The sequence below is a fragment of the Crotalus tigris genome, unplaced genomic scaffold (assembly GCF_016545835.1).
Source record: "Crotalus tigris isolate CLP2741 ecotype Arizona unplaced genomic scaffold, ASM1654583v1 scf7180000024347.1601321, whole genome shotgun sequence".
Classification (NCBI taxonomy): Eukaryota; Metazoa; Chordata; class Lepidosauria; order Squamata; family Viperidae; genus Crotalus; species Crotalus tigris.
The window spans coordinates 837,084-853,499 of record NW_024100516.1 but is presented as its reverse complement, the minus strand read 5'-3'; the positions used below and the strand labels follow the sequence as shown (position 1 = coordinate 853,499).

Sequence of the window (16,416 nt, the reverse complement as noted above, 5' to 3'; positions counted from 1 at the left end):
GCTGTCTCTGCCAACTTCATCAGCTTCCGCAGTCATTCGTCCATGGTGGGAATAGAAACCTCCTTCCATTTTTGTGCATAAAGTAATCTTGCTGCATCACAGTTCCGTTTTTTTTTTTTCTCCCCCAGTCTTTTTCCGTGGAGCTCAAAAGAAAACTTTCTGCTGTCATCTTTATCTTCGCGTTCAGAATTTGCTGTATTAAGGATGTGAATCCTACGCCGATATTTCTTTCCTTTATCGCAGTGGTTCTCAACCTGTGGGTCGGGACCCCATTTGGGGTCGAACGACCATTTCACGGGGGTCGCCAAACAAGGCTGTCCGCCATTTTTTCCCCCTCTTCTTTGGCCACGCCCCTGGCACCCGGTGATGTATAAGTGGTTGGGGGTCACCACAATATGGGGAACTGTATTATGGGGTCGCGGCATTAGAAAGGTTGAGAACCACTGCTTTATCGCATGTCCACCATAGATGATCAAAGGTCCCTCCTTTCCATTTCCATTTCCATCATTCATTGGAAATAACCTTTATACATTCCAATCTAGAACAGGGGTCCTCAACCGTGGCAACTTTTAAGACTTGTGGACTTCGACTCCCAGAATGCCTCAGCTGGCTGAGGCATTCTGGGAGTCGAAGTCCACAAGTCTTAAACTTGCCAAGATTGAGGACCCCTGTTCTAGATAAGAGGATTAGCTGGAATTGATTTGGGGAATCTTTTTGCCCGCTGTGGGGGGGGGGTTCCTGAATCCTTCCTCCGTCCGTCTCCTGCTTCCTTCTTCCTCTCAACCGCCTTCCTTCTCTTCCTCCTTGCAGGAAGCCGCGCGGCGAAGCCAAGAAATGCCGCAAAGTCTACGGGATGGAGAACCGCAACATGTGGTGCACGGCCTGTCGCTGGAAGAAAGCCTGCCAGCGGTTCGTGGATTGAGTTCGGGGCGTCTCGCTCGCCTATGCCCTCCTCCGTCTTGTGTTGCGCGATTTGCACTTGGGTGCCTTCCAGCCCCCCCCCCCCGGCACTGTCTGCCCCCCCCTCCACACCGCTCTGCCCACCCACCCACCCACCCCTTCTCCAAGCTGGGGAGGGGGGGGGGAATTTCCCCGCTGTGCTCAGGAAACCGGAGTTTCTGGAATGAACAGAGTCGGCGGGCCCTTTGCAAAAGGAAGTCGAGACCGCCTCGCCGTGTCGAAGTGTCAACTGGGGCAGCCTGTTTCTTTATCCAGGGATACCTGCCCGTCCAGCCTCCGTTGGATTTACCCGCATCCACACATGTGAAAATTTAAGCCATTGTTTGTCTTTTGATGGTGGTTTCCCCACCCCCACCCCCTTTTTACTTCTGAAATAAGCTACGTCTCTCGTCCGCCCTGTTTTTCTTACCTCCTGCTTCGGATCTCCCAACCTTGTTGAGTTTTGAGACACTTGGAGAGTTCCAAAAAAGCTCTTTGGAGCCGAGATGCGAAGCTTTGGATGTTTTTCCTTCTCTAGGATGGGAGAGCCAAGACTCGTGGGCCACTTTTTTTTTTTTTAAATACCTGTCCTGCAGTTTTTTGTGTGTGTGTTTTTTTTCCTTTTCTCCGTAAGCTTTTTTTTTTTTTTTTTTTTGGGTGTTGAGGACTGTGGGGCAGAAGATAAAAACGGACGTCGGAAGGAAAGGAAACAGTCTTTGCTTCCTTCCTCTCTCACTTCCTTTACTTTTCGTTTGCTGGCTGCAAGTTGGTTTCTCCCCAAACTCCAATTTTTTTTTGTCTTTTTTCTCTCTTTCCTCCATTTAAATTCAATTTGGAAGCCGAATCGCCCAGCCTACTGAAAGGGGTGGTGGTGGAAACAAACCTAATTGAACGTCAGCAAAACCTTAAAAAGTTCTTTTTTTGCTTTCTGTTTCCGATCTCGGGGAGTTTTTTGATTTTTTTTTTTTAATTCCCTCCCCCATTTCTCCCCAAAATTGTTTTCCTTTCCCAATGGTGCCTGCCGGAGAAGGCTCACTTATGGGAAATGTGTTTTTTTTTTCCCCCTCTGCCATCTGGCTTACAGTCGCACGCCCGGAAATTTTAGTCCTTTGCAAAGAATAAGCTATGTGCTGAAAATGTAGCCCGAACAGTGATCTATCTGGACGGAATACGCTTCCAAGCCGACTCTTTTGACAGCACACAGGGAGAGAAAAGTGCCAATTTCCCTTGCTGTGCAATCCCAGGTTTGTTTTTTTAAAAAAAAACATTTTACACAATGAGGTGACGGGAGTGTGATGTTTCTGTCCCACTGCCATAGTTTTTTCCTGATCTAAAGGGCAAAGATGGAAAGAATATCGATACGATTTTCCCAAACTCTGCTCTTCAAAAGAAAAAAAAGCCGAGCTCAAAAAGTCAAATTTTAGAATCAGGATATTTTTTTCTTTAAAAAAAAAAAATCAGTCTTGGAGAAAGTTGGGTCCATGTTAAACTTTGGAGGCGGTGTTCAGCTTTGTTTAAACCCATTTCTTTTGGCCCGTGGCACATCGGAGTGTGGGTTGGTGTCTCCTGTGTGTGTGTGTGTGTGTGTGTTGGTGGCAATTTGGGAATTTTCTTCGGAGTGACAGGAGTTTCAGGATCTGGTTAACATAAGTTTGCTGGTTTGGCTTTTAAAAGTCACCAGATGGTGGCACTATGAGATTTGTAGAAATCTGTTTAGCAAAATGTTTCTCAACTTTGGCCACTTTAAAGATGATGGACTTCAACTCCCAGAATTCCACAGCCAATTGAGAAACACTGCTCTAACCCAAAGTATTTGGCTTTAAATGGGATATATCCAAGCCTCGTTCAATCCTTGCACAAATTGAATTCTACACAAGCCAGCCACCCTCATATTTTTGAGGGTAGGGGCTTGTAAGGGAGTAAGGCCTGGAATTTTGACAAGTCTTGCACACCTAAAACCCCCGTCTCTCTTCTAACTCCGATTCCCGCTCGTTACCATCCCTGTTTAGCTAGCTTGTCTCTACAAAAAACGAACACCCGTGTGGCACGGCCTATTCTGCTCTCCCACCGAATTCCACCGTCTTTATTTCTGTGCGCCTGTGTCCTGCTGGCTCTTAACGACCGCTTGTGACACCTGGAGATGCTTTTTTTTTTTTTTAATTCTCCTCTGCAAACAGCCGCAACCAAAGCGTTGTTTTGTGATTTTGGCGGATATCGTCGGGACCTCCCCATTCGGAAGAACCTGCAACCGAGACCAAACGACTCAGGAGGATCGTCCCGCTGCACACAATTCTCGAGCTTTTCTGCAAGCGTCGGATTGCGTTGGGCGGCGTGCACCCTCTCCAGAAATGAGACTTGCGTGGGGGGGGGAAAAAAACCAAGACCTCCCCGGTCTTTCTACTCTTTGCACTATATTGCAAGCTGCACAGGGGTTTTTTTAAAAAGCTTCTTCCTGCCTCCCAATTTTCTATTCTGTCCCACTAAATCCCATATTAGCCGGATTGGTATTTTTTAACCACCGTCTTTTCAGAGATTGGTTTGTGCGTGTGTTGGGGGTGAGGGGGCGGAGGGGAGAGAGAAAGAAAGAGTACCTTTTGTGTTTCCAACACACTACCCTGGTGTCTCTTCTGGTCCTGCAGAGGACAGGTTTCCGAGAAAGCATTAAACATTTTTAGAATTTCCCTTTTTAAAGGTCTTGGGTTGTTTTCTTTTCTTTTTGAAGAGTCCTTGGTGTTGTCTCAGCTTGGTGGTTTTCTTGCAGACGTTTCATCAGCCAAACCAGGAACACCATCAGTGCTGTGCTGGACCTGTATGTAACTCTGGCCAGAACATATAGCTAGCTTAGGAATTAAGAACTGTGTTAGAGCTTTTCAGGATTCCTATACAATGAACTTTGAAGTCCCTCCCACTGACTAGGTAAGATATAGGACTGACTAACAACTAGACTACGTTTCCCAGAGGCCATCTCTTAAGTAGACAGCATTTAACCCTTTAAATGCTAAATGCTCTAACACAGTTCTTAATTCCTAAGCTAGCTATATGCTCTGGCCACCTACTGGTCCAGCCCAAGTGCTAACGCTACATGATGTTACTTCCAATATCTCGGAAGCTGCCCCAAAGAAGAGGGAGTCAAGCTATTCTCCAAAGCGCCTGAAAGCAGGACAAGGAGCAACGGATGGAAACTAACCAAAGAGAGAAGCAACCTGGAACTAAGGAGAAACTTCCTGACAGTGAGGACAATTAACCAGTGGAACAACCTGCCTCCAGAAGCGGTGAATGCTCCCAACACTGGAAGTCTTTAAGAAGAGACTGGACAGCCATTGGTCAGAAATGGTAGAGGGTTTCCTGCCTGAGCAGGGGGCTGGACTAGATGACCTCCAAGGTCCCTTCCAACTTTATTGCTATTATTATTATAGTTCCGTTAAGGAAACGTCTGCAAGAAAACAACCACGCTCAGCGAGTACCAAGGACCCCTCGCTTCCACCCTGAGTTAGAAATATTCTCCTTTATTGGAATTATTTCCCCCCAATGGGTATCCTGTGGAGAAGCTGGGATGTTCCCCACCCATCTGCACACCCAACAAGTTGTGAATGGCTGTCCCAAGCAAACTGGTGCTTCCCTTCTCTTACCCCGCCCCCCCCCCAATTTTTAAAGCTTTGCTCTGCAGTATGGTGGCTGCATCAGAGTGGGCAAAGACCTCCATCCGTGATTGTTAATTTTGGAGATAAATCAATTCTGTCTGCCTGCATCCAAAGTGGCTCCCCCCTCCCCCCCAGGGCTTAGCCATCATCCTGTTGCAAATCTATTCGCAGTGTGTCCTATCGAATGCAGGGGAACATACTTCTCACCTCGCGCTGCACTTCAAGGATGTTGTAATGAATGAACGAACGTTTCATTTCTTGTTAATTCAGGAAGCTTTCTATGTACACTTATTCCCAGATGTGCGCACATACATAACTTTTGAATTGGTAAAAAAAAAACAATACAGATTATTATTTTTAACTGTACGAGTCTTGTCGGCTTTACCTTTTGACCGTCGGCCCGGCTGGGCTTCAAACTTGGGAACCAGCCTCGCTCCAGGTAAGTCCTCGACTTGCAGCAGTTCGGTTTAGTGACCCGTTTCAAAGTTACGACGGCACTGAAAAAAAGGGGACTTGGGAACCATTTTTCACCCGACTTGTAGCCTCCTCCCCCTATGGGCCCGTGATCAAAATTCAGAGGCTTGGCCAGCGGTTCGTGCTTACGACGGTCGCAGCGTCCTGGGATCAAGTGATCCCCTTTTGCGTCCTGACAAGCTAAGTCAACGGGGAATCCAGATTCACTTAACAATCATGTTACTAGCTCAATAAATGCAGTGATCTGCTTAACACAGTGTTTTTCAACCTTGACAATTTTAAGGCATGTGGACTTCAACTCCCAGAATTCCACAGCCAGCAATGCTGGCTGTGGAATTCTGGGAGTTGGAAGTCCACATGCCTTAAAATTGTCAAGGTTGAGAAACACTAGCTTAACAGATGTGGCAAGAAAAGTCATATAAAACGGGGCAAAACTCACTTAACAAATGTTTCACTTAGCAACATAAATTTTGGGCTCAGGTCTGGTCGTAAGCTGAGGACTACCTGTGTTGCTAGAGGCCTTCTAATCAACAAGCAAATTCCAATGGGAAGCCAGATCCGTTTAATGACCGTGTTACCAACTTAATGGCAGTGAGTCACTTAAGGTGGGCAAAAAAGAAAAAGTGGTAAAATGGGGCGAATCTCTCAACTGTCTCGCTCAGCAATGGGAATGTTGAGCTCCGTTGAGGTCGTAAGTTGAGGACTACATGTAGAGTCAGATCCAGCAGCCGGCGGGCAATAGGACAACGCAAACCACAATTTCCAACCACAATCGGAACCAGGATTGCTTCTACGCAATTTGTTGAGTGAGTCGTGCTTGATTTTACCGTGGTAACGTGAATCCCTGCAGTTGTTAAGGGGGACTGTGCGGTTGTTAAGCGAATCCAGCTCCCCTCGTTGACTTTGCTTGTTGAAAGCCGGCTGGGTCACAAAGATGCTTCCATGACTCTTAAATACATGTATTTCCGTGCCTTTTGATCATGTGACCATGAGGATGCTGCGATGGTTGTAAGTACGAGGATCAGTTGTCATGAAACATCTGCAAGAAAGCCACAAAGCTCAAGAGTCCCACAGTCCTCCTCTTCCCCACACACTCCACTCCTTTCTAGCCCTGATGACGTTACCTACTTGGGTTGCGAAACGTCTGCAGGCAAACCACCAAGCTCAGAGAGTATCAAGGACCCCACAGTCGTCCTCTTCCTCCTCCCACACACCACTCCCTTCTAGCAGTAATGACGTGACCTACTTAATCATAAAGTTGGAAGGGTCCTTGGAGGTCATCTAGTCCAAACCCCTGCTCAGGCAGGAAAGCCTATACCAGTGGTGGTGAACCTATGGCACGTGTGCCAGAGGCAGCACTCAGAGCCCTATCTATGGGCACGCGCGCCATGCCCCAGAGATGGCAACCGTCCCTCTTCAACCAGCCGCCCGCTAACTCGGCGAGGTTCCACATGGCCAGATGCATCCCAGCATGGCTGGTTTCCTTCTCCCCCCACCCTGTCCCATCCCTCCTGGCCTCGCATGCTCTCCTTTTCCCGGGCACGACCCACTGCATCGCTTCAACTGTTGGCCGGCCGTCCAGCTCAGAGGCAGCTTCTCTGAACTGCTGGGGGCGAGCTGTGGAGCCCCAGAGTGTGCTGGTTGAGGGGCTGGCAGGCTGCGGCAGCTGACGGACACTGTTGGCCCCCATGCGCTTGCTGGCCTCTGTGTGTGGGGGCCCATGGTGTCAGGCAGAAGTCACCCCAGCCTCTGCCTCGCCTTGCCCTGCGACAATGGCAGCCCCGCCCTGCCATGCCTCACCCCGCAGGACAAGCCTCCTGCCCACCGCCCCACCTGCCAGAGACCCCCTGGATCTCCCCCAACCCTGCCCGGCCCCCACAGGCGTCCCCCACAAGCAACATCAAGGTGACCACGCCCACCTTGGCAACACCCACCCAGTCTGCTATGACTACAGCCACACCCACCCAATGGGCCACACCCACCTGGCACCCGGTGATACATAAGTGGGTTTTGGGTTGCAGTTTGGGTACTCGGTCTCTAAAAGATTCGCCATCACTGGCCTATACCAACTTTATTGTTATTATTATTTCAGACAAATGGCTGTCCATTTTTAAAAACTTTCAGTGTTGGAGCATTCACCGCTTCTGGAGGCAGGTTGTTCCACTGGCTAATTGTTCTAACGGTCAGGAAGTTGCTCCTTAGTTCTAGGTTGCTTCTCTCCTTGGTTAGTTTCCATCCGCTTGGGCCATGAAACGTCTGCAGGTAAACAACCAAGCTTAGAGACCACCAAGGACGCCACAGTCCTCCTCCTCCTCCCCCACACACTCTCCACTCCCTTCTAGCACTGATGGCGTTACCTACTTGGGTCATGAAAACGTCTGCAAGCTCAGAGAGCACCAAGGAACCCACATCTAAATTGCAAAAACTCGTATGGAATTAATTAAAAGAAATACAGTGAAATTCTAAGTACTCATAACATTTTAGCAGCAACGTCCTGATTTATTGAAACAGACTGGGTTGGTGTTTTTTTTTGTTTTTTGTTTTGTGTGCACTGAAGTTAATCCCATGATAAAATACAATCAAACAGGCAGATGGTGGACTGACTGCCTAGGGCGGTGAGTCTCAATCTTGACAAATTTTAAGAGATGTGGGTCTCAGTTATAATAATAAAGTTGGAAGGGGCCTTGGAGGTCATCTAGTCCAACCCCCTGCTCAGGCAGGAGACCGTATACCATTTCAGACAAATGGCTGTCCGGTCTCTTCTTAAAAACTTCCAGTGGTGGAGCATTCACAGCTTCTGGAGGCAGGTTGTTCCACTGGTTAATTGTTCTAACTATCAGGAAGTTTCTCCTTATATTCTAGGTTGCTTCTCTCCTTGATCAGTTTCCACCAGTTGCTTCTTGTCCTGCCTTCAGGTGCTTTGGAGAATAGCTTGACTCCCTCTTCTTTGGGGCAGCCCCTGAGATATTGGAACACTGCTATCATGTCCCCCCTCGTCCTTCTCTTCATTAAACTAGACATGCCCAATTCCAGCAACCGTTCCTTGTATGTTTTTAGCCTCCAGTCCCCTAATCATCTTTGTTGCTCTTCTCAACTGGCTGCTGGGGAACTGGAAGCTGGAAGTTCACATCTCTTTAAAAGTTGTCAAGGTTGAAAAACGCTGCACCTAGACCCCCAGGAAAGTTTGAAATGTTTCAGAAAACCAACTTGGTTACCTGAACTACGGAGAAAAAAGTACAAACGCATGTATCCCCAAGACATAGGGGCACTGAAACCTCTCGTCCCCTCATCTCCCCAATATTAAACATTGCCAATACAAACACAAGTTTATAATAATATATAAAGTCAGTATAATATAGAATATTCTCAGGGGGAAAAAAAAACACCAGTGCTTAAATGCTGTCATCATTTGCTTCAGTAGATAGTGGAAAGCACATCAAAAAATAAATATATATATACATACACATATGTTTATGAAAGCGCGCGCAGAGTATCCCTTATTCTGAAGGAATCCTTTAAAAAAGGCATCAATCCAAATCATACGTTAGAGAATCATAAAAAATTAAAAAGAACACCATTCAGTATGGCTTTTTTTTTTCATCAACAATTGCGCAGGTCACAGAATGAAATAAAATACTGCTATTGCGTTTCCCCCCCCTCCCCAATTTTTGCTTATTTTAAAAAAAAAAAACCTGGAGTTTTAAGTCTCTGGCATTATAACAAAGGAAGAAGCCGCGCAAATTTGGAAGCAACTGAAATGATAGCAGGTCAGCCCATGTTTTATCATAAGGCTGCTGTGATTGAGCCCACAAGCAGAGGCAAAAAAACAAATTGTACACGCATTAAGACATCCTGATGACTTCCCCCCCCCCATGCTGTCTGAATGAGCCTAAGGCAGGGGTCTTCAAATTTGGCCCTTTTATGACTTGTGGACTTCAGCTCCCAGAATTCCTCAGCCAGCCTCCATTTTGTTTATTAGATTTAAGACCGGGGTCTTCAAACTTGGCCCTTTTATGACTTGTGGACTTCAACTCTCAGAATTCCTCAGCCAGCGTGAGGTGGCTGGCCTAAGGTGAATCAAATCTTTGAGGCAGCATCCCTAGAGGCTATTCACAATGGCTGATAATGTCGTTCCGAGGTTTCTGATCTGTAAGAAACATTCGTACATGCATTCGGGCCAGAAACTTTGAAGCAATTGCTACAAAAAAAAAAAATCAATAGATTAGACCAGGGGTCTTCAAACTTGGCCCTTTTATGACTTGTGGACTTCAACTCCCAGAATCCCTCAGCCAGGCAAGCCTGGCTGAGGGATTCTGGGAGTTGAAGTCCACAAGTTTGGATTAGACAGATTTACCTGAACCTGTTCAATCTCTGCTCTTGCAGGAAGAACTGGAAAAAACGTTGATCAGAAACCTCGGAACGACATTATCAGCCATTGTGAATAGCCTCTAGGGATGCTGCCTCAAAGATTTGATTCACCTTAGGCCAGCCACCTCACGCTGGCTGAGGAATTCTGAGAGTTGAAGTCCACAAGTCATAAAAGGGCCAAGTTTGAAGACCCCGGTCTTAAATCTAATAAACAAAATGGAGGCTGGCTGAGGAATTCTGGGAGCTGAAGTCCACAAGTCATAAAAGGGCCAAGTTTGAAGACCCCTGGTCTAATCTATTGATTTTTTTTTTTTTTTTTTGTAGCAATTGCTTCAAAGTTTCTGGCCCGAATGCATGTACGAATGTTTCTTACAGATCTGTCGACAAAGGGGCACGGGCCCTTTGTGACAGGGTCCGTCACCTGAAAGGAGAAAAATCACCATGTGGTCTCTCTTCCCTTTTCACCATTTTGCGCAGCAGGGGGTCAGGCTTCATTGTAAAAAGGGAGGGTTGTGGTTTAAAGTCCCGGAGGAGAGGATGCTGATTCCCTCTCTGCCTTGGGGCGAGGTGGGGAAGAAAATCAATTATATTTGAAGCTGGAAGGAAATTCACCCTATGAAAGCATTTAAATCGATCAGACCCTGGTTTGCTTACACAGGAAAAAAAATTTCTTAACTGATTTCCGAAATGGAATCAGACATATTTGTTTACACAGACATTAAATGCCTGTGTCAAGACTGCTAACATTGGATGTTCTTGCTTGCCATATATGAAGAAGCAAACCTGTCTTATTTAGCACTTCTAGAGTTAAAGCAGATAAAACTAGCCTAGTGGATGGGAAAATTTGCTAGTTAACCATAACAATGTCTGAGCACAATGTTGCCAAGGTCAGCTGTAACTGAAGGGGCACTTCACACTTCACATTAATTGGAGAATGTGATTGATGACTGTAAAATGAAGAAGTGAGTTATGCTTTGTTAGGGGTATTTGGGGGAGGGAAGATTCAGTTTTTGGCTTAACTTTGAATGTGCCGAAGCTAGGAAGAAAATAAAGGATTCTTTAAGGTAAATAAGCCTCAAAGTTCTTTGAAAAGCTGCTTCTTTTCGGAACCATGACAGCCTGATTGTGTTGGCTTTTTCTTTTTTGAAAATCCAACTTGTCACCCTTTAGAACAGGGGTCTTCAACCTTGGCAACTTTAAGACTTGTGGACTTCAACTCCCAGAATCCCTCAGCCAGAATTCTGGGAGCTGAAGTCCACAAGTCTTAAAGTTGCCAAGATTGAGGATGCCTGTTTTAGAAGGCCAATAGTATCCAGAAGTATTCAGAACATGGTTCTCAACCTTTTTAATGTCGTGACCCCCAACCGGTTGTAAGTCGAGGACTACTCAACCGGTCATAAGTCAAGGACTACTCAACTGGTGCAGCACCGTTTGCAGACTGGGACTTTTGGTGGGCTCAGCAGGGCAGAGACAGCCTGGACAATTCCTATTGGCTTTTGAAAGCCAATAGAATTAGACTCTATTCAAGAGAGTCTATTGTATTGGCTTTCAAAAGCCAATAGAATAAAAGGGAGTAGCACAGCTAAGGAAAAGGGGAAAAAAATGGCGGACTGCGTTGTTTGGTGACCCCCGTGAAATGGTTGTTCGACCCCAAATGGGGTCCCGACCCACAGGTTGAGAACCACTGATCCAGAAGATGCTTTTTAGGCCTAAGCCCTAAAGAACCAAAGTAAAGCTACTACCAGTTGGAAAGATCAATTATATATTCAGAGGATGTCTCGCTAATTGAGTACGAGAGTTTCAGGTCTTCGAAGCTGCATGGAGTCAAAACTGGCACCCAATAAAAGCTGAACCGAGGAAGACCTGCCATTATTAACTGGTTAAACATTTCTTTTCGTCCTTCAGACCGCTGCTTGCAAAATGCCCTCGGCGTTTATTGCACCGAAATACAAAGAAAATGCTTTCAGTTCATGAAATTGTGTTTTAATGCTGGGGGGGGGGGGCATGGAGAACCCGTAAAACTGGTTGGAGCTGCACGATGCCCTGGTAGGGTTTTTTTTTTCCTGAAGGTGCAGCTTGCGTGTTATGACCCAAACCAAAAGTGGGGAGTATCATAGCGTAGCATCTTGGCGGCTCAAGATGTTCAGCTAAAAAGTCCATAATGCCCTTTTCCAAACTGGAGAGTTTGGAAAAAATTCAGAGAAGAGCAACTAAGTCAACCTTGGCTCTTTTATGACTCATGGACTTCAACTCCCAGAATTCCTGAGCTAGCATGGGGGAACTATGGCCCCCTCATGACTTGTGGACTTCAGTTCCCAGAATTCCTGAGCCAGCATGGCTCAGCTTCGAAACCTCCCCCTTTTCCCTCAGCATGGCTGGCTCAGGAATTCTGGGAGTTGAAGTCCACGAGTCATAAAAGAGCTAAGGTTGCCTAGCCCTTAACTAAGATGATTGAAGGCCTGGAGACTAAAACATTCGAAGAACGGCTGCAGGACTTGGGTTTGGCTAGTCTAAAGAAAAGAAGAAATAAGGGAGACACGATAGCAGCGTTCCAGTATTTGAGGGGCTGCCACAAAGAAGGGGGGGGTCACGTTCACCAAAGCACCAGAGGGAAGGACGAGAAAAAATGGATGGAAACTGATCAAGGAGAGAAGCAACCTGGAATTAAGGAGAAACTTCCTGACAGTGAGGACAATCAACCAGTGGAACAGCTTGCCACCAGAAATCGTGGGTGCTCCAGCACTGGAGGTTTTTAAGAAGAGACTAGACAGTCACTTGTCTGAGACAGTATAGGTTCTCCTGCTTGAGCAGGGGGCTAGACTAGAAGACCTCCACAGTCCCTTCCAGCTCTATTCTATTCTATTCTATTCTATTCTATTCTATTCTATTCTATTCTATTCTATTCTATTCTATTTATTAAAATCATGAGTAGATGGATGGGTGAGTTTCCCTTAGCACAGTTGAGGTGGCAGTCCAAGGATTTCAGGAGTTGTGTATGATATCACATATAGCCAGCAGACTGCTAGCGCTTGTCACTCAAATCTGTTCTCCACCCCCCCTCCTCCCCCGGATAGTCTAATGATAGGGCCAGCCTTGTGGGTCACACCCACCCTTCCTCTAATGCAGGCTTTGCCAACCTTGGCAACTTTATGATGTTGGATTTCAACTCCCAGAATTCCTCAGCCAGCCATCTGGCTGGGGAATTCTGGGAGTTGAAGCCCAAACATCTTAAAGGCAACCCCCAAGTACTCTAGCATCCATCAATGCCTCTTGTCAACTTTACGAGTCATCTAGACTGGATATATATTTTTTCCGTGCTACTGAAGAATCCATAATTGGCCAAAAAAACAGGCTGCATACAGCACCCTTTTCTATTTGGTCCTCTATCCTTACTGGCTGAAAATCGGTGAGTTTTCCTGGCGTGTCGAGGCACTGAACGCCCAAAACGTAAAGCACAAAACCTCATAGTTTTTAAAAAACCCAAACACCTCCAAACCTACATCTCAGCATTTCTCATCCAAAATCAACATCCAGCTATAAATACCATGTTTACAAACTCCAAGGGCTGGCTTTACACAATACGTAAGCCTAGTAGTACAACAGGCCAGCCCGGCTTTTGATTTCCCTCTGGTGTATTGTCTTTTTTTTTTTTTTTTGTACAAATCACCGCAACGGCCAGAACAGCAAACATGCCTGGCTTGTTTGCAGAACAAAGCAAGCATCACGATCCAGTTGGCCACCGGCCCGTTGAGCCTTAGGATTGCGCCAAAATTGATAGAATTTTATTTTTAGCAGCTTGCAAAGCAACCGCAAATAGAACGACTCACAACAGGTAGAAAATCCCGTGGATAAAATAGTGATAGCACTTAGATACCACTTCACAGTGCTTTTACAGCCCTCTCTGAGCAGTTTACAGAGTCAGCTCTTGCCCCCAATAATCTGGGTTCTCATTTTATTGTAGGATGAAAGGCTGAGTCAACCTTGAGTCGGTCAGGATCAAACGCCTAGCAGTGAGTTTGCCTGAAATGCTAGATTCTGACTGTTGGGCCATCACGGCTCTTAAAAGCTGTACAACATGGCTTATGCCGCACAACCTGTAGGTTTGGAAACTCCCAAGATGTCAGCCGCTTTTCCAACAGCTCCCTATTCGTGGAACATAAAACACAGACACGACCAATGGCTCAACATCAAGCAATCACGTTTTCCACAGGATTTGACGCCTGAACATCTGGAGGTGTATCCCTTGTGGTCACATGAACACAAAGAGCAATGCAACCAACATGGGCGCTAACTTTACAGACTTTAAGGTGTGGTTGCTTCTCCTCTGCCTTTGTTGATAAACAGCTACAAAAGCAAAAAAAAAAAAAAAAAAAGCCCACTATGTTAAGCAGAAAGGAAAGAGAGAAAAGAGAGAAGAACAAAAAAATGAAATAAAAAATAGTCTCTTCAAAATAAATAAAACCCTAACCAACATGGAACAGGGAAGGAAAGGGGAACTAAACAGCTACTTGGAGAGACCAGGGTTAGCTGGATTGTATTCAACACTTTTGTCTCAATTATATGCTAACATTGTAGATTGGACCCACTTGGAACCAATTTTGGCCAGAGGGCAGAGGCAAGAGAAGGCACAAGGAGAGATCCAGGAGAAATTAAAAGCCCCCCCCCCCCCAAATCCCTCTTTTTGTATAGGACTGCATTTCATGTGTATAATTGGAAGTAAAAGTTAGCTTGCCGGAGAACTAACTTGAATAACGCAGCAGAGTGGGAAATGCTATTCTCAAGTCTGGGTATGAGGGAAATGGAATGTCCCCCAAACCTGAAAATTGACACACACACATACCAAATATCTGAATTTGTACCCAGCATTTTTTTTTTTTTTAAAAAGATACCCATTGACATGGAAGCAAGAGGGAACATGGAATCTCAAGAATGCTTTTGGAACCATCATGGATAAATGAGGAAGTTGTCAAGGCAAAGACAGCCGAGAAGCTGAAGAAAAAGTCGGTATCCTGCCCCCAGTGAGGTGGGCATAATTGCTGATTTTTCCCTTTTAAAAAAGTATAAAAATCTTAACATGTCGGCCTCCAGTTGAGATACAATATAAAATGTAAGAAGTTGCCAAGATCTATTAAAATAAAAAAAACCTTACTCCTTTCCCTCCCTTTTGCCCTTCTTTTATTTGAAAATGGGAATAAAATATTTGGTTAGATGTGTTTTTTTTTTTCTCAATGGTTAAATGAACACACTGCTTTGCAACTTAATAGAAGTCCGTGATCTATTCCAATCACCTAAATATCCCACATTCATGCAAGAACTGTATTTCTCCAACCTCCTTAACCAGGACAGAAGCAGACTTAACATCTGCATTTATACATTTATTTATCAAATTTACATGCTGCTCATCTCGTGAGTTGATGCTACATTCGGTTACTTTTAACCTTGGTTTTGGTGTTGTGGGAAGTCAGCTCCCCAGAGAAGGAAATATTAAAAGGGCAGAAAAATATATTTCCTCAAAGGATCTTAAAGAGGCAGAAAAGCATGCCCAATTTTTCTTAATAGCCCCAAATCTCCCTCCCCCAAGCAGCTCTGTAGAAATGCAGATGTAAATAATCCATTCAGGAAGGTTGGAGGCCTCCAGCTAGAAGATTAAGAAGACAAAGACATCTAAAATCTACATACCCCACCCAAACTCTAAGACAGGACATAATAGGATTAATCCACAGATGCCAAAGGGCGCACCCAGACTCAAATCAGAATACACGACACAGGAAATACAAAGCTTCAAACAGGAACAGGAAACAACTCCAAACAAAAGCCCCAGAGGGTATAAAAACCCACTCCCTACATGTGCTCTCTCTCTTTTCTGCCAGAGTCATCTTTCTGTCTGGCTCTCTTCTTCAATAAACTGCAACTTTCTTTCTAAAGCAGTCCCCATGTTGTTTATTCCCGGCTTGGACTGAACCATGATGAAGACTTTTCCTTCAAATGGTCTGAACTCTGTCTGGTTAATTTATGGTTCAATTATTCCGTAAACTCAGAAAACAAGTGGGTGCAATAACTATGTTCAGCACATTGGGTTAACACAGGCGATAAATACATTCTTTGACTTCAGGAAAAGAGTAGCTAAACCCCAGCCTTTCAACAAATGGGTAGTGTGGGAAAAATGACAACTACGATGAGGAAAAACTGACAATTGATAGGTTGGGAAAAAAAGACGTGAACAGAATGGCGCATTTCTTAAATTCCCCTTTCGGTTCTCTTTGCTGCGCAATGTTTTACCCCGGTAAAAGAAGAAGGAAACAGCGAAGCTGTGATAGGTAATGAAATAAATGTAGGTAAAATATTGCCTTGGCAGATCAAGAGCTTGGAGGAAGCCGTTTCTTAGTGCAAACTGGAGTGCAATTTCTGCTCGGACGTTCCGGTGAGAAGTGCAAAACTTAAACGGGAAGCATTTTAGCACCGATAAGCTGCTACTACTGTCAAAGAATGTCTTTCTTTGGATTTGAAGCCCTTTTAGGGGGGGACGCAAACAATTCCGCCTCCCAAATCAACTTGCAGGACGCTTTGGGTGGAGCCCATTCAGTCTTTGGGGCCGAGTGTCAGCCTGCTAGACTCTGTAGAACAGTGGTTCTCAACCTTTTTAATGCCGCAACCCCCAACCGGTCGTAAGTCGAGGACTACTCAACCAGTTGTAAGTCGAGGACTACTCAACTGGTGCAGCACTGTTTGCAGAATGGGACTTTTGGCGGGCTCAGCAGGGCAGAGAGAGCCTGAACAATTCCTATTGGCTTTTGAAAGCCAATAGAATTAGACTCTATTCAAGAGAGTCTATTCTATTGGCTTTCAAAAGCCAATAGAATAAAAGGGAGTAGCACAGCTAAGGAAAAGGGGGAAAAAAATGGCGGACTGCGTTGTTTGGCGACCGCCGTGAAATGGTCGTTCGACCCCAAATGGGGTCCCGACCCACAGGTTGAGAACCACAGCTGTAGAAGCA

General features: G+C 45.5%; 1 protein-coding gene across 1 annotated transcript in view; it reads left to right on the top strand.

Annotated features, from left to right (window-relative positions):
* Positions 1-1,013, top strand: part of SLC2A4RG (SLC2A4 regulator) — a 46,212-nt gene extending 45,199 nt beyond the window's left edge. Inside the window, exon 9 of the mRNA XM_039326950.1 lies at positions 811-1,013. Within this exon, the coding sequence (XP_039182884.1) occupies positions 811-922 (112 nt within the window). The 3' untranslated portion in view covers positions 923-1,013. The remainder of the gene's footprint in view (positions 1-810) is intronic.
* The last annotated feature ends 15,403 nt before the right edge of the window (positions 1,014-16,416 follow it).